Source organism: Psittacula echo (genome assembly GCF_963264785.1).
Source record: "Psittacula echo genome assembly, chromosome: 4".
In the NCBI taxonomy this organism is placed as follows: domain Eukaryota; kingdom Metazoa; phylum Chordata; class Aves; order Psittaciformes; family Psittacidae; genus Psittacula; species Psittacula echo.
The window spans coordinates 26545470-26568142 of record NC_137738.1 but is presented as its reverse complement, the minus strand read 5'-3'; the positions used below and the strand labels follow the sequence as shown (position 1 = coordinate 26568142).

Here is a 22673-nt window from a genome sequence, read left to right as displayed (position 1 = left end):
AAGATGCAGTGAGGGTTACTAAACACACATAAACCATATCCGCTTAGGCAGCTCCTGAGCTGAAAGGGACTGGGGCTCAGATTTTATTTACAGGAAAGTAGCAGTTATGGTGGAGAATGTGTGGAGAAAGGTACAGGGGAAGAACCATTTCAGAAGTAGAGAGACATATTCTTTCAGTTGTGTGCATACTTGCTGCAAATTCCATATTCAACCTCCTCGTACACACTTAGACAAATTACATATATACACTTGACAAATTACATATACTCCCATCCAAGCAAAGATTAAAAAATAAATTCTGTCTTCTGATTCTAAGCAGATTCCACAACTGCTTTGGGCATTCATTTCACAGAAACTATGAGGAAATACTATATATTCACAACCATATGCTTACGATGCAAGAATAAGTCTGTTGTTTCATACATAAATGAAAAGTTACTCCCAGCCAGCAAAAATACCATAGGAAATAGTTCCGAGAGGCAATCAAAGGCATTATAACAACCAAGGATACATCTGATATTACTGGTTTCAGTATTTAGTTAAAATAACATTAAACTTTTTATTGGGACTTACACATCAGTGGCAAAGGGAGTGTGGGCACTAAACAGAATATGGGAAAGGGGACAGATCTTTAATGTTGTAAAATGTCACTTTAGCTCACTAATGGACAACATGCCCAAGGCATTTCTGAAGGATGAAAAGGTGTGTTCCAGTGGCAAGAACTGCTTCTAACAGGGACTCAGTTCAGACCAATGCTGAGAAGTGTGAAAATGCACCAAGGACACTTTTTCCTTTCTTAAGCTGAGCAACACTTTTGAGGGAACAGATAAAATAGATTTTGTTCCTTTACAGAATATATAACCAAGATTTCGCATCTGTGTAGTACTTGGAGTGAAAGCAACTGAAGGATGAGGCTGGTATTCTGCAAAGAGCACAGCAGCATAAGGGCCAGCAGGCTCAGAGAAAAGGTAAGCAAGGTCTCTCAGGAAAGTACACCAAGAGACAAAGAAATGGCAGACGGCAGTTATTGAAAGAGATTGTACTAAATGTCCAAGTACTTTTAGAGACAAAGTGTAATGACAGGCCAGTGTAATTGTCTACTGGTAATCTCCAACCAACTAAACATGTAAAAAATATCATGCCAAAAGCACAAATTAATGCACATGCTACTAAGAAAGAGTCTAAGCCTCCTTGCACCAGGGAGCTAAAAGCAGAAAAATTAAGAGAGAACATAAGTTTTAATTAGCAAAGCAGATGATATGTTACAACAAAAGGCTACAATAATGTGTTATAAGGGAAGTCAAAAAAGAAATCCCAGCAAAATGCAAATATTACAATATCAAAAAGGGGTTCAAATGACAGTTGGTACAGATAAGTACAGAAGATTATTAAATGCCTTCCTTGTTTGCGTCTCCAGAAGGAGGAAGACTGCTCAGATAAAAGTCCTTCTGCCCAGGGAATAATGCACAGGCCTGAGCTCTCCTTGCTGATGCTCTGAACTGGGCAGGCACAAGCTGCGTCTGAACTACAAGCCAAGCCCCTATCTGCATGGTGCTCGGATGCATTTAATGGGACCTGCTGAGAAATATAGCTCATCAGCTCAAGCACTGCATGTGTCCGGAGCTGGCCACCAGCCAGCTGGCTCCCAGTGGGAACGAAGTTCAAGCCTGCCTGCAATCAGCTCTGCAAACATGCTCAAAATTAATTTGGACATGAAGGTGAGACTACAGGGCAAAGTACAGGAAGGAAAACAGGAAGAGAAACATTTATATGAGGTCAGACGGTTCAGGTCAGAGGCCTGATGAAATTCAGCACAAAATGCTTAAGGAATTATTGTGTTTTCACATGGGTAAGCTGTGTTTATTTGTAGAAAACTAAAAAGCCTCACCAAACTAAGGAACGACTTCTGGTCTCTCAGCACTGTAAGTTATATGCATGTAAGTTATATATATGTAAATATCATAATGAGACTTTGCTCTGGTACTTCTATTTCTCCTCTCTCTCGTATCTAGTATCTAACTGTCAAAAGTTATCAAAAGTGTTGGATTATCTGCATGATGTTTAAAGGGGTGCAAGTTACCTGAAGGGCAAACTACACATGTAAAAATATTAATTCCAGGAACCTTTAAAATACAGGCAGTCATTAAAAAAAATAATCTCATAAGGCCTCAGAAGGCTACAGCAAGGGAAGGTCTACCATTTCCAGAAAAGGGAAAAAGATGAAATTTTCTGTATTCTAATCTTTCTAGATGTCTAGATTGAACAATTGTAATAAACTATCTATTTCTGAATCCTTAAAAGCTAAAGGGTACTAAAATCTTGATTTTTCAAAAACATATTAGGTCACTGAGAGTGTAAAGCCCCTGCCAGATGAGAAATAAACAGTAGATGCCATGTATTTTGACCAAGGCAAAGTCCTACAGTACTTTCTGACGAGTAGGTAAGGAATCAGTAAGTAAAGAACCAGTAAATAAAGCATCACGGACTGTAGTGATAGGACAAGGGGCAGTGGTTTTAAGCATAAACAGGGGAAGTTCAGGTTACATATAAGGAAGAAGTTCTTTACAGTGAGGGTGGTGAAGCACTGGAACAGGTTGCTCAAAGAAGTGGTAAATGCTCCATCCCTGGCAGTGTTCAAGCCAAATTGGACAGAGCCTTGGGCAACAGGGTTTAGTGTGAGGTGTCCCTGTCCATGGCAGGGGGGTTGGAAACAGATGATCTTAAGGTGCTTTCCAACTCCAACCATTCTATGATTCTATAATTATGGTATCACTGTAAGATATGTGCTCAAAAACAGCTACAGGTGCTGATAAAGTTGTATACAAAGAGTAGATAACTATTATTCATTTTCAAAGCAGGAAATGGTATTGATGGGTGTAGAGACCAGGACAGTTCTAAAACCAGGCACAAAAAAATAGTGGTAAGGGACAGAATAAAAACTTAAGCTAAAAGGCAGATTAAGAAAAAAAAAAAAAAAAAAAAAAAACACAAAACAAAAAAAAAACACCACAAACAAACAAACAGAAAAACAAACAAGAAAAATCTTTAAAAAATCCTAGACACTGAAAATGGAACATGATTAAAAAATCAGTTTCTGACTAAAGGATTTTTCCAATGGTGTGATTGTTAGAAAAAAACCTAAATCAACAATAAGCTTGTGTGTAGTTAAAATGACTGATGCTTTCCCAAAGGTGTGTTCCACGTTTTCTTGTTTAATTGTTTGGTATTAACAGTCAAAGTTCTGGTCTTAATCTACCTCATCATGTCCCATGCACACTGGGTAAACTGGAAAACCCTTTAATAAATTATAGCAACAAAAGTAAATCTCAAGTAATGTTACTCATGGCAGAAAAAAATACTCAGGGAGAAACCTCGTCACAAGGCTCCCACAATAGTACAATTCCATTATTAGAATGATACATTAAATTTTGGGGAAAGGTATACCAAGGTCCCCCATTTGGGCATCTCTCAAGTGCTCTGGACAGTCCCTTGCCTATCTTCATTCTTCAGGGGCTTGCTCTGAGTGCATCCCCACTGCTCCCAGCTGCAACCCTCCTCAGCCCCAACACCTCATGGGCTCTTACTTCTGCAGAGATTTTTTGTCCCAGCCTTTGCATCAGGCAAGTTAACACTGAGCTTGCACAAGGTCTCAGACATAAACCCCTGGAACCTTTTACACTAAACCCCTGATTTTCCTACAAATGGAGTAGTTACTTCATCCCTCAAATAGTTTCCTCTCATAACACGTGACTACATATGTGCTGAGTTTACATCTTTCCACTTCTGCTTTAAAAGTCTCCACACAATTTTGCAGTCTAGATATTTAACAGTCCCTTAGAACAACTTGCTAGAGAGGTTATCCGTGAAGACTGGGAGAAGATTTGCCTCATTCAACAAGAAAACATTAGGAAGTTAAAAGAGTCCAATAAGAAGATCCCTGTTAGCACAGAATGAGGTCAGGAATGAGAATAGGAGGTGTGTGCAAAGAAAGCTGCCTGCTCTCATCTGATCTATTAAAATCTTCCACAGCAATGCAAGGAGGCTCTGCCCACTTAAATTACCTTCTCTATACCTGGATTATGCAAAAAAAAGCTTGGCTTAACTATTTGTTACAACTTGCATATCCCAAGTATACTGTAGAAGAATTCTAACATCCCTTGCAATATCCCATATTCCTATAGCACAAATAATACACACTCTGTGTGCTTTGTTTCATAATGTAGAAATCATACTAAGTGGAGACTTTCCCCAGCAGAGTTATGGATGTGGTATAACGTTGTACCTCTACACTACCATTTTCAAAGAGATTATGAAATATCAAGGTGGGGTTTTTTTCTGAAATATAGAAAACCTGAAGGAAATATTGTACTTAATAATTTTACTTTCCCTCTGAAGGAAATGTGAAGCAGTTTGTCATGAACAAATATTAAACAGGGAACATTTGTCATTTTGCTATGACATCCCACTGATAGCCGGCAGGAAGGTGGGTGGTAGAATGGTTTGGGCGAAGTCAAGTACTGCTTATCAGCCCAGACAGAAATAATGCTGCCAGTTTTTATCAGTACACTCTGAAGGCACTTTGTTTAATTGTATCTGTAATTTGAACAAGTACAAGCCAGCAGCTGGAGAAATAATGCTTACCTAGCACTGTACATGTGACTGTAGAGCCATTTAAGCATTCAGAAAAATACAGGCTGTTACAAGTATCTTTATGCTATTGATGGAAAAAATGGTTTTGCACACAAACACATATTGGCTTTCTCACATTACAGACTAATATAATTAGGTAAACCTAACCACAGAAATCCATAATCCTCCTATTAATAAAGCCATATGAAACAAAATCCTGTAATATAGTACATATTCTGCACTAAACAAATTGGCAGCAGCAGCTGCTATGCATTGTAGGTAATCCTGTGATAAAACAAATAGATCTGCTTTGGCCCTACCATAAAAATTAATCAATAATAATATCTGAGCTAATGAAAGAGCCACTATAAAAATCAGTGTTATCCATCAGCTTTTATAAAACATGATTAATTTCAATGCATTAAACTGTATTACTGAGGAGGGAAATCATTAAGCATCTTTCAGCTACCCCTTGTTGATAGTAATAAGAAAAGAATTGTTGTTTCTGAAGCTGCTCCAATCTGCGAAATCTTTTAAAATCTAATTACTGGGATGAAGGAGGAATATTCAAATCACTCATAAACCTTCCTTTGCATATTACTGCTATTCTTTTCACAGGCACCAGGGAGTCTTTATAAGCAGCAGAAACCAAGTCTTTGCTAGAAAATAGTAAGTAATCTCAAATGCCTTGCATGATGGAAGGCAGAATTCATACACATTCAGTTTTACATTCACTGCAGTTGGCTCAAATGATTTCCTGGCAAAAGAAAAGGGTAAGATCACTGGTCTAGCACTGTCAAGCCCATGGAGGAAGGCTGACAGTAAGTAGTGCTCCACGGTTACCTCAGAATTATTAAAGAAAAAAGCAGATGAGGAATTCTGAAACAATAAAGATTTTGTGAGTCCTCTTTTCTAACCTGGAAAGGGGATGAGCACAGAAAGCAGTGAGGGAGAAAGCATGCCTGAGTAAGGAGTTTAAAAAGAAAAAAGGATATGGATAGGGTAGTCAGAAAGCACATGGATTTGAAATTGGTTTTCCCTCTTCAAAACCTAAACAGATCTTTTTGTGCTGAGCCTGAGCTGAAGAGACAATGAATTAGTCCTTGCACCTGCAACTGCCAAGAAAATCTGCCAAATGCTGCATAAGATACTTGCTTCTCCTTTATTTCTAAAATCTGGCTCCCGCTGAATTCCTTCCCTCAAGGCACAGTAGATTATCCAGAAAGGTTGTGAAGAGTGGCTAGAGAGCTGTGATGCTCAGCCACAGCCTCAGGATTCAGAATGGCAGGAGGCTGGGCCAGGACTGAGCCAAGAGGTACCTAGCCAAGCAAAGGTGACTCAAAGAGATGTGGTAGGCAATGTAATTCCACCTGAGACACAAGGATCCACAACACTTCATGCTCTACACTCTTTTGCAGCAAAGATATGCCAAGATCCTTACAGTGATTGCTACATATTTTTATTCCCAATGTAGGCATGGGTAAACACGGCTGGAGAACTTAAATGTGTCAAGAAAGTGTTCCCAGTGACAGAACAGAAGACACCACAGGTGAAATCTTCATCTTGCCGAGATCCCTGAGTTTTGTTGCTATCTTCACCATACTTTCATGAGAAAATGTTCCCATTTTCACATTTTCTCTCAGGTATTCATACCTTCCATCTTAAAAGTTGCAGAACAACAGCAGAACCTAAACTTCATCTCTGAAAATTAATTTACATTAAATCACAAATTAATCTCATAGAAAAATAAGAGTGTAATTATCATTAGCCTCAAGGATCCTAGGAGCTTCCTTAAAGACAAAAGATATTAGGAAACATTATTTTTTCACTATGAACATTGAGACACTTAGAATGCATGTGCAACATGAGGAAAAAATAAACATATCTTTCCCTGGGAGACTATTATAGAACTTTACCAGCTAAAAGGGCCAGTCAGACATTTCTTACCAGGACAGACATATTATCACTGATGTGGACTCAGAGGAAAGGTCTTAATGAGTAATTCCCAGCCCCAGGAAGATCTGTTTTCTAGAGCAACTTCCTCTCAGGTACAGGAGGGTGGTTATCAGCTATTTAGCTTTTTCTTTGGTCCCTGGCTTAAATTACCACAAAAACATAATGCAGCTTTTCAAGGTGGTTCAGAAAGTATCACTGCCCCTGAATTTTCTGATTTGCCTTGTTGAGACTACTAAGAAATTTCCTCTGTAAGGCAATTAATATTTAGATTCATCCCCTTTGAATTAAATTGTTATCATGGAAACAAACCTAACTACACCTAAGTAGGTCAAAGAATCATCTGGATTTTTTTTATTATTATTATTTTTAAGGAGCTATTATTTAAAAAAGCCAATATAACTATGGCTTTACAGCCCTCCTGATGGCAAGAGGAATAACTGAAAAAGTATAATTTTTCCTGTAAAAGGGCATTTGCATAAATGAAGCACAATCTCCATTGTTTTTAGCTATTTGTATACAACAGAAGGTTGTTTAAAACAAACTGGAATTAATTCTACTGTCATGAGGGAATGTGTCACCCTTTGGAAAACAAAAAATGAAGTGCATGGAGAACATTATTGTAGATAGCCTGGTTTTTGTAGCTAGATCTTTGTACTGAAGAGAGAGATTACTCTGCAGGGAAGGCTTCTGAACTTTTCAGTTCTGGCAGGTGCACAATTTTCTCTTTTTATTAAAATATCCAGAAATTTGTGAATCTTGTCCAATACTCAGGGGGTCCTATTTCCAAAGCATCCAAACAACTATTCTAGTTCAAAATTCATGCATTTGCAGTCAAACTTTCCTCCTCATTGAGTATGTTGTCTTCATCTTCCAACTTAACAGCTTCAGTAACAGATTTTATATTAGCCTTATTTTGGTGGGGAATGTGAAGTTACAACTTTTGCTGATACAACTCCAGTTAACAATATGACACCACTATAAATTTTTTCTCATGCTATACATTAACAGCTAAAATTGTAACATAGGAATAGTAATGCAAAAGGTACCACAAAGCAGAAAACAAACAAAATATTGCAGATATATACTGAGTAACACTTGAGGAAATTACCTTATTCTTACGCACATGTCAAATAGGTGCCAAATCCTTAACTTATGTAAATCAACTGATATAATTCTAATAACTAACCCTCACTGAAACTTCATGTCTAAACGTGCAGACTGTAGACATCCCTGAGGAAAGAGCACAGCAGGGTAGCTGCAGTACTCTTAGTTGTTCACAGTGCAGCTAATTTCAATCTATACTTTCCTTCAGTCAAATTGTCATGCTAGCAGACATGCTCATTTCACACGTTTAAGATAGAAGGAGGCCAGAAGCTGTTCAGAATTCAATGACCAGCACTCCTATAAATAAGTCCCATTCTCTACAAAATGAAGTCCTCATATTTTCTCTTTCTGGCCACTACTTATGCAGAGAAAACCAAGAACCGGAGCCTCAACCACTCTATGAATTCTTTATACTTTCCACTTACCTCATCACATCAGTGCCTTTCCCTCAGTAATAAGCCCCTTCACCTATGTGCTATCCCTCTCTTCTTTATACTGAACATTGATGGGATTGAAGCATCATGAGAAGGAAACATTTTCCTTCAAATTCTCTCTCCAGGATCAAAGATAAGTGTGAATCTGGGCTAGGAGGCTTGAAGTGACTGCTCTTTGTGTTCCCCATATACACATATAACTTATGGTCTTGCTTAAGGACAGGGTTTTTGTATTGTCTGACCCACAGGATCTATATATGAAATTATGTATGCACATATGCAATTATCATTCTCTTTCCTCACAGACTGTGCTATACATTATTAATTACATTCACTGTAAGATTTTGTTTTAGACCAAATATTATGAATCTTTCTTATACGGGTCTATAGAACTCAAGCCAAAATACTGATGAAAGTATTGCACAGCAATTAATGTAATACAATGGTTGAGACTATGATTGGCCTCCAATATATCATTTTTTTTCTGCATTTTAAAGACCACAATCTCAGTTATTTTTATTCTTGATAGTTTCTTACTTGAACAATGTTTAAGACAAAGCATAGACTTAAATATCTTGAAGACAATGGATTTTGTTCTACCAAATATTTTTCTGTTAGTATTTAACACAAAACTAACAAGGCAGGATCATTATGGTATTCATATCATCAGTTTCATAGTGATAATCATCATCTCATTTCAAAACAACAAAACTCTAAGGAAGATCTTGGAGCAGCTGTTGGTGCTACCTACCAGGAAGACCATCTAATAGGAAGAGCAATACAAAATGCAGCCACCATTGCCAGCGGTGATACATGGCAATCAAAGTTAATTCCTTCTGTAGAATACATAATCAGATGCTGTGCAAGCATATTTGTTTCAAGCCAAAGGTGGTATTTCTCTGCAAATACCTAGACTGCTATTCGTTACTAGAAAAGCAACACTCCTGGTCCCCAAGCCCTTCGTTTGAAATCTAGTATGATAAAATACAACTATATAGGTACCTGAGTAATATGTGTAGGTAGCATATATATATACATTTTCAGCTTGTTCTGAAGCATCTGCATGGTTTTTTTGTATGCAATGAGACTGAGAGATCAGTGTAGAAATGTCTGCAATTGTTTGAAGAATACACAGTACTTCAATACTACTTTGTTTGAATTGCCACTATTTACTAGGTTACACAAGAGACAAAGTATGTTAAAACTTGCTACGAACCTTTGTATAAAGCCTTTAATATGAGCCTTCATTTGCATAAATTAAGAATGTACTGAAAACACTTACCTGGAATCGATAAAAGGTGCCATCATCTTTTAGTGTTAGAACATGGTCTGAGATTGGAAAGAAATAACCATGTGCTGCCATCAGTGTTCCCAAATGTAGAGCTTCCACTGTTTGAAGAACAAAAAAAAGATAAATTAAAAAAAAAAAAACAAACCACAAAACCCAAACCAAGCCCCTTCTTTTCATCAGTTTAGTTTTCTTGTTCAGATTCATCTTATCATCTGCAGATAACCACTTGACTCTCAGTCAAGGTCCTGAGATCATGAAAGTGCTGTCCTTTTCTATGTAATATAAAGATGCAACCAAAAAACGCCCTTTACTCCCCTTCACAACTGGCTATTAGATGTCTCATGTGTAGCTGCAGGTTCACTACTTACACCACCATTAGCAGGTAGCAACAGCAATGTCCACTCACTTGTTCTGAAGCTGAAAACAGCTATCATTTTCACCCTGATGGTGCAGCCTGCTTTTCTTCCTCAGAACAGTTTCAGATTACGTGTTAAAAGAGTTGATCACAATAACATGATATCTTCCTCATTAGCTTTACTGGAACTGCAGTAAAGGATAGAGATTTCCGTAAAAGTTTCTCATTACTGGGAAAATAACAAAGGATCACAGAACGGCTGAGTTTGGAGGTCATCTGATCCAATCCCCATGCTCAAGCAGGGACACCTAGAACCAGGAACATATCTAGACATCTTTTTAATTTCTCCTCTCTGGGCAAACTGTGCCAGTGCTTAGTTACCCACACAATAAAAAAGTGTTTCCTGATATTCAGAGGGAAGCTACAGTGTTTCAGTTTGTGCCCATTGACTCTGGTCTTGTCACTGGGCACCACTGAAAAGAGCCTAGTTCCATCCTCTTTACACTATCCCCCCAGGTATCTATATACACAGATGAGCTTCCCCCTAAGCCTTCTCTTCTCCAGACTGAACAGCATCTTTTCTCATAAGAAAGATGCTCCAGACCCTTAACTGACTTCATGGCTTTCTGTAGAACTCTCTCTAGTGCATGCACGTGTCTCTTGTAGTGAAGAGTCCAGAACTGGATACATAGAGGGTGAATTCAAATAAGTTTAATGAACAAAACTGTAATACATAAAAGTCAGGTTTATATGTGCTCTTGTATTTTAAGTGAATCACTGTCCAGTATTAGTCCTCAAAGTCTCTTACTCAGTATTGTCATTATTTAGCTGACAAGAATACAATGTTGCAGGAAGAGAACAGCAGTAGAGTCATGCTCTTGCTGCAATATTTAAGTCCTACTATCTCTTTATCAGATTTCTTTACCAACCATGTAACAACTCAAGTACGTATCCCTGAAATAGCTGCACAGCAATTTCTGCTGAAACATTAAAAATTTCCTAGCATAACCTACTATTAATCCACATCCACTGACACTTCCTAATTTTCAAATATGAGCCCTGGAAAGAAGCACAAGGGTTTCTGAAATATTTTGAGTTTCAAAGCCACCAGTTACAGGAGCTAGTGCTAGAAAGGACAACATTGCTGCAGGATGACATCAGCAGTGAGAAAAGAAAATATCAATAAAAAGGTTATATTGGACACAAATGGAGTAAAGGGAAGGTGGGAAAGGTGAGGAAAAAAAGACTAAGAGAAGAATGACAGAAACAGGAAGATCTGCCAAAGAAAAGAGTGATCTTTGATCTAAATATGAATTCACTATGAATCCAGAAAGTATGCAGAATCGGTCAGTATGAATGGGTGCACTATGGAAAATATATTACAGAACCACGACATTAACAGACTCTCATTCAGCCTCTAGAAAAAGCTTATTTGTTCTTATTGCCTGTAATTTGGCTTTCAGCAATGGCAAACAGATGCTGTAACACAGATCTGCCTTGTCCTGTCTGTTTAAAACATCACTGTAGCATCTGACCAGCAGTCGCACCATCATGCAGGAAGAAATATGAGTCCTGAGATGTGTGTCCTTGCTAATAGACACAGAAAGAGGAATTTGCTTATGCTTCACCCACTATTATTTTGAATATGAGAAGGAAACACAGGCTTATTTACTTACCCATACTTAATGAGCATCTCAGAAAATTCCCTCTTTCGCCCTTTTGCTCACCTGAGACAGCCATTGGTATAGGAGATACAGGAGGTAGAGTGGGACATTTTTTAAGTTAACCCAAAGCCAGCAACATGTAAAATGAATGAGTAAGGAGATCTAGACAGTATTTAACTGAGAGCACATAAGCCTACCAAAGTGATCTCTGTGTTTAGCAAACTGGCTCCTGTTGTTCCAGCAGAACAATTACATAAGAAAATCCAACTCATCTTCTCCAGCAGCAGCTCTCTGGCCTGCTATAAAATACCACACTCTTGTTAACAGGCCTTCTCCCAGCTGCAAGTCTACAAGTAATCTCCCTGACAGAGCAAGGTGTTGTTTTATTCCTTGTGCTTGAGATATCTGCAAATCCCCATTTGAACTTTATCGTAATTAATGTAAGTTTGTATTGTTGTTACCTATGTATTTCAAGTCCCTAAATTCTATTATTCCTTGGATCAGAAATTTTGAGTAAACTTTCTGTAGTGAATTGGTTGTTGAGATTCTGTTCATTTTGGGTCGATTTGTCTACCTTTTAATTTTATTAAGCTTTTCTTTGTTCTTCACACTGAAACATATTGCCAACTGCCAATTCCAAAAACAACTTTTTTTTTTTTTTTTTGCAGGTATTATACATCTGTGTGAAATGAGAGATAAATAAAGGAAAAAAATGTGCGGTCATTTTTTAGAGAAAGGATTTCTCAAATAAGGGTGACAGGACGTGCCAGGGAGTTCTGGCGCAGCTGAGTACACTTTCTCTTCAGATTTAGCAGAAACTAAACAGGCTTCAGATTTGTTTCATGGTCTTCCTGGATTCTGGACTGCAATACTTTTCAAGAGCACAAGGAGCTCACTTTATTCCCCTTTACCCAGCAATTATTAGACTACATCTGGACTAATATGGGAATAATGTGTCAATTCCGATGTAAGAAAGACATCAACAAATTGACAATTCCGATGTAAGAAAGACATCAACAAATTTGAGTGAGTCCAGTGGAGGTTCACCAAGATAGTTGGGGCTGGAAAATGTGACAGAGAGTCTGGGGTAGCTGGGCTTCCTCTGATAGGAAAAGAAGGTTTTGGGGGTGCATAGAAGCATCTTTTTGTTGCCTAAAAAGACATTACTAAATGGGGAAATGAGGGAGCCAAGATCTTTATGTCTTCATGGAGTTTCACAGCAATTGAGAGAAAAACAAACAAACAAACAAAAAAAAGAAAATCCCACCCCAATGGTAATAAACTAAATCAGGCATAGTTCTGACTTCTGCCAAACAGCAGAACAGACTTCCCAGAGAAGGTGTACAACCTGCATCCTTTGGAGGGTTTCAAGACCTGAATGGACAAAGTCACGCAACCTTACAGTTGACCCTGCCTTGAGCAAGGCATTGGACTGGATTCATAGAATGGATAGGTTAGAAGGGACATTAAAACTCATCTAGTTCCATCCCCCAAGCCACAGTCAGGGACACCTTCCACTAGCCCAGGTTGCTCAAAGCCCATCCAAACTGGCCTTGAATACTTCAAGGGATTTGGCATCCACAACTTCTCTGGGCAGCCTGTTCCAATGCCTCAGCGTTTTCACAGCACAGAACTTTTTCCATACATCTAATATAAATCTCTTTCACTTTTAAAACATTTTCCCTTTTCTTATCACTATATGTCCTTGTAAAAAGCCCCTTTCCAGTTTCTTAAATCCTCTGGAGGTCCCTCTTAACCTGAATTATATTACAAATCTAAGTGGGTTAACCAGAGGTGGAAAAAGGAGAAGGAAAAAAGTATGGCAACAATTGAATTAGAAAATATATGGAAGCTCCTGCCAGAGCAGCCTATAATCCTGGCAAGCTTGGTTACAGTAAGACCAAGAGCTCATATTTCTCTCACTGACCATTGAGTCATATATGCAAGTATACAGTCAATGCTAGTTCTCTATGCAAAAAACTGAAAGACTGACCTGGCCTTCTCCAGAAGCCAACTAAGGTTAAGATCTGAATCATTCCCAATTAAAATCCTATATCTCTTCTTCAGTTATGTATGGAGACAAAGGCAAGTTTAACTTTCACTTCTGGCAAACTCATTCAGCTGGGATAAATCTACATTAGCTCAATGATGAGGTATCTCTCTGTCCTTTTAGCCATCAAGAGTTAATAGGACATATAAGCTTGTCACATTTTGTCTTTTTTCCATCAGCTAACAGAAAATTACGTTTCATTTTTTATGGCTATCAATCCAGTAATGTTTTCCAGCACTGCATAAATATAAATGCACAAATATACCCTTTTAATATCAACCTAAGATCCCCTGTTGCTCACACCTGGGAATATGAGCTTTATCTAAAGAAAAAGACCACTCATAACAAAGACGTTCACTTGGAAGTCTAATATTTTCTCCATTGGTATCACCTGACAACGGGGCAACTGCATAACCAAAGCATTATCATTAACCTATAAATGAAATACAGCTCAAACAGGTGAACAACATCCACAAAATTGTAACTTGAATAATGTCCACAAAATTGTAACCCTGCCTCACAGCAGACTGGTAGGGGACTAATGCTGCTGCTCTTTGTGCAGCAACAGTCAGACTTCTGCAGAGAAAGGAAACTCAGATCTCAGGAGGTTTCTCATCTCCAGGCAAGAAGTTGTCCAGTGTATTACAGACACAAAAAAGGCAACACTTTGATATACACCTCAATTTGCTAAAATCAGACTGAAAAATAAATACTCTATGAACCCAATCAAGTAGAACAGAAGGATTCAGGAAACAAAGCCATAAGCCTGGAAAGAAAAATGTAGCCAGCAGCAGACTAGTCCTACATGTCTAAATGCCTAGAAGTTAAATTCAGAGAGCTTCTGCATCCCCCAGCTATTCCTGCAAGTGCAGTTAGGGGATTTTCACGTAAAGAAGCACCTTTCATATAGAAGAATGGTAAATGGAGATTATGAACATCAAAGACTTCTAAGAAATGCATCAGTTAAGAGGAAAAAAGAAGCCTGAAAAAATGTTTCTAAGGTTTATAAAGGTTCTCAGGTAGAAAGAGTAATGTTTATATGTAGTTAAATGTCATAGTTTAAGCACAGCTGGCAACTAAGAATTGGAAAAAAATAATAAGGTAAAACACGTGTGTTGAGATAAGAACAGTTTAATAATTGAAAAAAAGTAAAATAATAATAAAATAATCAAAGATAAGAACAATAATAAAAGGAAAAGGTGAGAGAGGGATAAAACTCAAGAAAGACAAACGATGCTCATCACCCACTGACCCATGCCCAGCCTGTCCCGAGGAAGTGTATATACTGGGCATGACGTTCCATGGTATGAAATATCCCTTTGGCCAGTTCAGATCAGCTGTCCTGTTTCTGCTCCCTCCCAGCTTCTTGTTCCCTTCCTCACTGGAAGAGCATGAGGAACTAAAAAGTCCTTGACTTGGAGTAAGCACTACTCAGCAACAATTAAACCATCGGTGTGTTATCAGCATTGTTTTCTGACTAAAGCAAAAACACAGCACTGTACTAGCTACTAGGAAGAAAATCAACTGTATCCCATCTGAAACCATGACATCATAATACAAACTAAAAATTTGGAGGAACATAGATTAAAAGCAAGAAAATATTACTTTAGATTGCAAGCGTACACAGATGCACACAGAAATGTGGTACCTACACAGTTATTATTACCCAATCTTCAGCCATTGTGTGTAAGAATATGCAATGTAAGCTACAGTCTCCATTACGCCCAGATAGCCTCCCCAAGAAGGCATAATTCAAATAGCAGTCAACTGCTACACAATTTAAAAAAACTGCAGCCAGAGACATCACACAAAAATTCTAAGGGAGACAAAGCTCATGGAGGTGTAACTGGTAGAACAGAGTAGACTAGTAGGCTTCAGCTTCCTCTGTTCTTGACTGCTTGTTTTTCCTAGCACTGATACTGCTGAAAAATGGAATGTCACGATCAAGAAACAAACTTACCCAAATCACTGTTTCAATTTTTCATATCTAAAAAAGGACAGTATTGCAAGTTATAACAGCTAATGGAGCATGACCAGCAGGTCGAACGAGGGTGATCCTGCCCCTCTACTCTGCTCTCGTGAGACCTCACTTGGAGTATTGTGTGCAGTTCTGGTGTCCTCAACATAAAAAGGACATGGAACTGTTGGAACAAGTCCAGAGGAGGGCCATGAGGATGATCAGGGGACTGGAGCACCTCCCATATGAAGATAGGCTGAGAAAGTTGGGGCTGTTCAGCCTGGAGAAGAGAAGGCTGTGTGGAGACCTCATAGCAGCCTTCCAGAAGGGGGCCTATAAGGATGCTGGGGAGGGACTCTTCATTAGGGACTGTAGTGATAGGACAGGGAGTAACAGGTTAAAACTTAAACAGGGGAAGTTTAGATTGGATATAAGGGGCGGTGAGGCACTGGAATGGGTTGCCCAGGGAAGTTGTGAATGCTCCATCCCTGGCAGTGTTCAAGGCCAGGTTGGACAGAGCCTTGGGTGGCATGGTTTAGTGTGAGGTGTCCCTGCCCATGGCAGGGGGGTTGGAACTAGATGATCTTAAGGTCCTTTCCAACCCTAACTATTCTATGATTCTATGATTCTTCTAAAGACAGAAATACATCTTTATGAGCCTGTTACATTTCAACAGTATAAGAAATATTTTTATATAAACTCAAAATGTTGCTGTGGGTGTAGTTTTTTAATGTGTGTGCTATTGCTGGGCTAAAACCTCAGAAAAAGCTTGAAATTCCATGGGGTTCACTCTGCTGTTGAACTTTATTTAGTTGAGTGGGTGAAGCAAACCACACATGTACATAGATTGATTAGCAATCATTTTTGTGAGAAGTAATATTGCCCAGACATCTGCTGTGCCATTTCAAGGAGAGTGATCTTGATGGATTAAATGCCAGTCACTTTTAATATACTTTTTTATACAAGAAAGACATTTTCAATGCTTTGGGACAATGCAAACCTGATGAAATCTAAACAAAAAAAAATACACCCTGGTTGTTGAGATTTCATATTATTTTTCTTTTAAACATAGTGCAGTTTTCTCCTTACTGCAATAACTATTACATAGATTGATTATAGTTCGTTCATCTTAAATTGCAGGGTATGGTAATATCAGCGGAATAAGTTGTTTCTTGTAATAACATCCACAGGAGGAAATTAAAAAGGATGGATGTTCCTTGTTTTTCTTCAGAATAAACATGTTTCTGTTTGCCTTAAAGAGCATGTTTTCAGTGATTAGTGTTGATTTGACTTTTCCTTATGCATTTCCGGGCTTCAGGTGGTGTGGTCTCTATGTTTACTCTGAGGTCCATAAAACACTTTATAGTATCTTACCATCATAGTTACAGTCTCACAACATCTGAAGTGGCTTTCCACAAAAGTGGGTGCTTCCTAATTCTGCTCCAGTTTAAAATGGCATTTTTCAGCGTCTATGTTCTTTTGTGCAGCAAAGTCCTGGAGAAAGATTTCCTAAAAGGAATGTGGCTTGGGGCATTCTGTGTCCTTAAGATTGCTATATGATGTAAGTGACAGTGAAAAACCCAAACTTGCAAGTTTTTCGTATACACAAAGATGTTGAACAAATGAAAACTTCCCTTTCCATCAAACAATAAAGTGTTTGTTATTCTGCATTATGTGTCTAGTCTAAAATCCATCACAGTACTGAAGTGCATTGCTAAGCCACACGACTGACTGGAAAAAGAATTAATGAGTCAGAACTTCACAAGCACACATTCATTTTAAGTGTCAAATGCCAAGAGATTATCACTTACTCTCGCCTCACTCCTGCTTTCTTTCATTGCCAATGTGAACACAAGCTGCAATGGATTAACTTTGACTTAAAGTAATAAAATACAACCTGCTTTTCATGCTCACATAAAGTGCAGGAGACTCTCTCTCTCTGGTCCTGACTGTTGCATTTAAAGAGGGGAAAATAAAACAGCTAGAAAATTTCTTGAACACCCACATCACTGTAAGTCTCCCTCATCAGTCCCACCTGAAGGACTGAATTTGCAAAGGGAGCAGCGTTCAGATTTGTTTCAGGGAGGGCAAAAGAGTCACTGAAGCACTATTTACACAAACACAATTAAAATTAGATTCATGCTTGATTCCAAGATAGCCATCACAAACCAAGCTATCTGTCACTACAGCAGCTTACTTAAATAGGTAGGGTTTTGCTTGTGCTGTGTGCTAGACAGTGGCTGCTGATGCCATCAACAGGACAGAGGCAGCAGCAGGAACATCACTCAGCAGGTAATGGGGAAAACCTATCAGAGATGTGTCATGAATACTCATCTGCCCAAGGAACAGTAATGCCTACCCTTACAGTCTGCAGTCTGAGCTGATTCGTAACACTAAGCATCACTTATACAGATATCCCAAGTGTAGAGATGATGTATACCTGAAACATCGACTTCTTTGTTTACAAAAACTTCCAGCAAACTAGGGACACATTTACCAGTATTGCCTTACGTGCTCACAGGACGTGAGTGAATTGGAACTCACCTAAGTGACATAACTCTAGACAGACTCACACAAGATCAACAGAAATTACATCACTGTGAAAGAATGAATGAAAGGGGAGCTGACCTACGGTTTCCTAGAAGAAAAAAACCGCAAAAATCAACAAAGCAAAAAATGTTTTTCACTCACAGGAGAAGAAATAAAGGAAAGCGGAAAAAAAAAAAAAAGAAAAAAAGAAAAAAAGGAAAAGAAGAAAGAAAACGGTTATCAAATGGGAGAAAAAAAGGAGTTAGTCCCCGAAAGAGAAGTTGCATCTCACTGTTAGCAATATACAAAGCCTCCTTTTGAAAATATCTAAAGTGTTCTCTGATAAATTCCTCAAGTGATTGTTTCCCAGTGGATTTCAGGTGATTCACACACTAACTGTTGCTACCTCCTACTAAAGCTCAGCTTTCATTCTTTTAATAAAACTGTATCTTGAAAAGGGAGACCCCAGAGACTTCAAAATGTAATGACTTGAGGTGAGCACCATAGATTTTGTTTTGACAAAGATCCTCATCTGAAATATTTGCTGAGTGTGTTTGTTTAGCATATTGGAAATGTGCAGCTACACAGAGTGGAAGAAATCCATTGAAGCTGCAAGCATTGGGTAGGCTTTACGAGGGAAACCAGAACATGGCACAATTTGATCACTAGGAAACCAGTTCATTCAGCACACGGTGATGAAAAGTTGCTTGAAAGTGTTTAAAATTGCCTTTAGTTTCCCTGTCAACTTTCTCCTCAATTTTTTAAAGTACCTACCAATATCACACCAGCAATCAGACCCTGCAATGGTGTAATTTAGCTCTGTACCCGCCAACCCAAGCCAACATTTATAAAACATCTCTTCTAATTTCACAATTACTACTTTTGATTTTTTTCATTTTCAATTTTGCAGAAATCACAGACATTTTGCTATTTTATTACTGACATCTCTAGCACCTTTAAATTGAAATGAGAGAAGGATGAAATCCAGACTTCTTTGAAGTGTGGGTTTCCTGCAACTTCTTAGTTTGAGCTTTGATCCCCATGCTTCTTCAAGGCAAAATACAGAAAATCAAAACCTGTGTGCCTTTTTTTCCCTAACGACAGTCTGAACTTATCTTCATGATATTTCCTAACACTTCACTCATTTCCACCCTCTAGTATGAAATTCTGTGCTAGTGTATAAAGTCATATGTGCACCCTTTGGAGGAAACCTCCTAAATAAAAATAAAAATTAAAAAATTTACAAGAAAAATCCATTACTGCAGATACCATGCTCAAATTATCTTCGGAGAAATCTTGTTCCACAATTTCAAGCATCTCTAAAAGACCCAAAATACTGGTCATAAACTACTCAGTAGTAGAATTATTGTGCTATTATTTCAGGTTTTCTTGTACACTGCTTGCCAGTTGCTGCTATTACACCAGACCTTTCTACTTTCTTCACATGGTTAAGCTTTGGCAGAACCAGGGCATGTCAATAACAGATGTGGTTGATGCACCACTTGGATTTGTGGCCAGTAAATAGCAACAGCGGGTACAGGATTTTTCAGTACACAAAATATTTGTTCCTGAAGGAACTACTAAAGACAATATTCTTGAATGAAAGGGATGTCAGCTAATGTGGAGTTTCTGAAGTTGGGTGAGGGTAAGCAATAGGTTGCACTAAACTCTTGCTACGATTACTGCTGGTTAAGATGAATCATGACACTTTTTTAGCCTCCATGTCTGTTTGGATATCAGTTGCTACTACATCAACCATTAATTTTGTATCATTGTCATGCATTGCTATCATAATCACAGAACACCCACTTGTGACCAGGCAGTTCAGATAACACAAAGAATATGAAGCAGCTGCAGCAGCTAGAAAAATAACTGCCTTTTTCACTGCACTCAACACAGTAAAGAAGAATACAATCCTCTTCATAAAAATTTCTATACCTCCATCAAACTGAGAGCATAAAATGCTGAAAATAATGTATTTCTTTCAATGGGAAGAATGCTGTGCTTTTCAAGTCCAGCAGGAGAGAAAAGCTTTATAAGTAAATTGGTGTCATTGAGATCTACATCACGGAAAAATACCATCAAAGCTCACGCAATGTAAGAACAAAGAGTGTGGAGGTAACTTTCTAGACAATAACACAGGAATATGATTACCCACGTGATCAGATACAGTTGCCTGGGGTGCATATATACAAAAATCAAGGCCGTTATTACAAACAGGATCACTTTTAGAAAGTTCTCTTCATCCATAATTTATAATTAATTTCTTTGAGTGGCAAGTAAAATAGATATCAGTGTAAATCAACATGGAGGATGAAAGAGTAAACTTTTCAGATGTTGCAAAACTCCATTTTATGCCATCACATGTTCCTATTGCCATAACCACCCCTCACCCCAGTGCTCACTTCTCCCCATCACACAGGATTTACATGGTAATTGTAGAGAACTGTCAGTTCAGCCAGATAAATTTTGCTATTAAAAATATAGAAATACTAACTAGCAAAAACAGCTCAATGAAACCTTTTCATAAGTGGTTTTTTTTTCTTTTTTCTTCCACAAAAAGAGAAGAGGTCTCAGTGAATGACTTATTTCTTCACTTGTGGCAGAATCTTATCTGAAGAATCTTAAGGAAGAAATAGCACTGGTGACAACAGCTGCAGCAAAAACTTTAAAATAAATTGATAAAATGGACAAAAGCATCTAGCTGGATCAACATAATGATCACTCTCTGTTTTAAGGCAAGTCAAATATAAAATTGCTGAACTGTTACCCCTAGTGTGGAGTTTATCATTCAAAACACCTTCAGTACTAAAGGAAAAAAAAGTCAGAAAATGTGTCCTTGGGTTTTAGAAAGACATCCAGGGGAAATCTGGGGAAAGAAAGATCAACATAACAGATGTCCATACAGCCACCATGATAGCAACTATGATAAAGGGTAGAATGACTGAAAATTAAAATAAATGCAACAGAAAAACAAGACTTAGCACTACTAAGGGAGTGGAGCATCTCCCTTATGAGGAAAGGCTGAGGGAGCTGGGTCTCTATAGTTTGGAGAAGAGGAGACTGCGGGGGGACCTTATTAGTGTATATAAATATATAAAGGGGGAGTGTCATGAGGATGGAGCCAGGCTCTTCTCAATGATAAAAAAAACTATGATAAGACAAGGGGTAATGGGTATAAACTGGAACACAAGAGGTTCCACTTAAACTTGAGAAGAAACTTCTTCTCAGTGAGGGTGACGGAACACTGGAACAGGCTGCCCAGGGAGGTTGTGGAGTCTCCTTCTCTGGAGACATTCAAAACCCGCCTGGACACATTCCTGTGTAATCTTATCTAGGTGTTCCTGCTCCGACAGGGGGATTGGACTAGATGATCTCTTGAGGTCCCTTCCAATCTCTAACATACTGTGATACTGTGATACTGTGATACCTTTGTTGTTGAATGCAATCTCACAACCCTGTGCATATTCCCATGTGGAATTAGTGAACATATAAGGTCATGAAAATCTATTTAATATATTATCTTGGATTTCCAGAGGCTCTTGGTATGATTCCCCTAAATATTTTCTAAAGTAATTAAGCAGATCTGGGATAGAAAGTCATGGGAAAAGCAATACGCAGAAACAGGAATAAAGGTAAGGCACAGGAGTTCTGTTATCACGCTTAACTACTGTAGCTGAGTTTAGCAGATCCCAAAGTGTTCAGTATCATCTTAAATTATCTATAGAAGGGTGTGACTGATGATATAACAAAATTTGCTGAAAGTATATAATTTCTGAGGTAAGTAAAAAGTGAGTTGAGAGGAGATGTAGAAGGACTTCAGGGTATAGATGCACTAGATTATACAAGAGCAGATCGAATTAAATTTTGATAAATGTTAAATATTTCAAATATGAACTCTCGCTCCCTGTGTTCTCATGCCCAGTAAGTGGCTGCAAGTCAACTGCTGCTGCTGCTCAAGAAAAACAGGAGTCACTATATGATTCTGTGAAACTGCCTGCTCAAATCTCAAACAGAACATAGTTATGAGGAAAAAAATACAAAAGAAACCAGAAGTATGCAGCTTAGCATGTCCATGTCATAAATTCCAGAGTTCTGGTCATTTCACCTCAAACTATATATTAAAAAAAAAAAAAACAAAAAAACAAAAAAAAAAAAAAAAAAAAAAAAAAAAAACAAAAACACCAAAAAACTCCAAAACCAACACCACAGAAAAAAAGAGGATAATGATTATGAGATCTATGAAGGCTTTCATATAACAAGAAATATCACAAATCAGAAAGCAGACCATGGAGGACAGACATGATAGCAGTCTGTAAAATCATGACTAAACAAGAGAAAGTGAATGAATGAGGAATAATAATTTACTTTTCAGAACCCAAGAACTAGAGTCAACCAATGTGATTATCAGGCAGATCCGTCAAAATAAAAAAGCACATCCATAATACTTTATCAACCTGTGTTACGTATTGTCATGGGGTGTTGCAAAAGCAATGAAAGAAAGGTCATTCAGGAGCTATTGAACAAGAAACTGGAAACACCTGCAGGTCAGGAGATTCCCTAAGGTTCAGACTGTCAGGATCTGGACAGGCAAAGCAACAGACAACTACACCACCTTTCTTTCTTTTCTCCTATGGTGCAAGCCTCTTCCTGAGCATTTGTGACCACTGCCAGAAACAGCTCATGGTCCAGATGGTCTGACTG

At 38.2% G+C, this 22673-nt stretch overlaps 1 protein-coding gene across 13 annotated transcripts in view; it reads right to left on the bottom strand.

Annotated features, from left to right (window-relative positions):
• RGS7 (regulator of G protein signaling 7) overlaps positions 1 to 22673 on the bottom strand; it is a gene marked incomplete at both ends in the record, with an annotated part of 251354 nt that overhangs the window by 73170 nt on the left and 155511 nt on the right. For 10 of the 13 annotated variants that reach the window (XM_080615558.1, XM_080615559.1, XM_080615561.1 and 7 more), the window contains one exon: positions 9406 to 9512. The exons of the other annotated variants lie outside the window; for them this stretch is intronic. In XM_080615558.1, coding sequence (XP_080471684.1) covers positions 9406 to 9512 — 107 coding nt within the window. The remainder of the gene's footprint in view (positions 1 to 9405; positions 9513 to 22673) is intronic. 13 annotated transcript variants of the gene reach the window in all.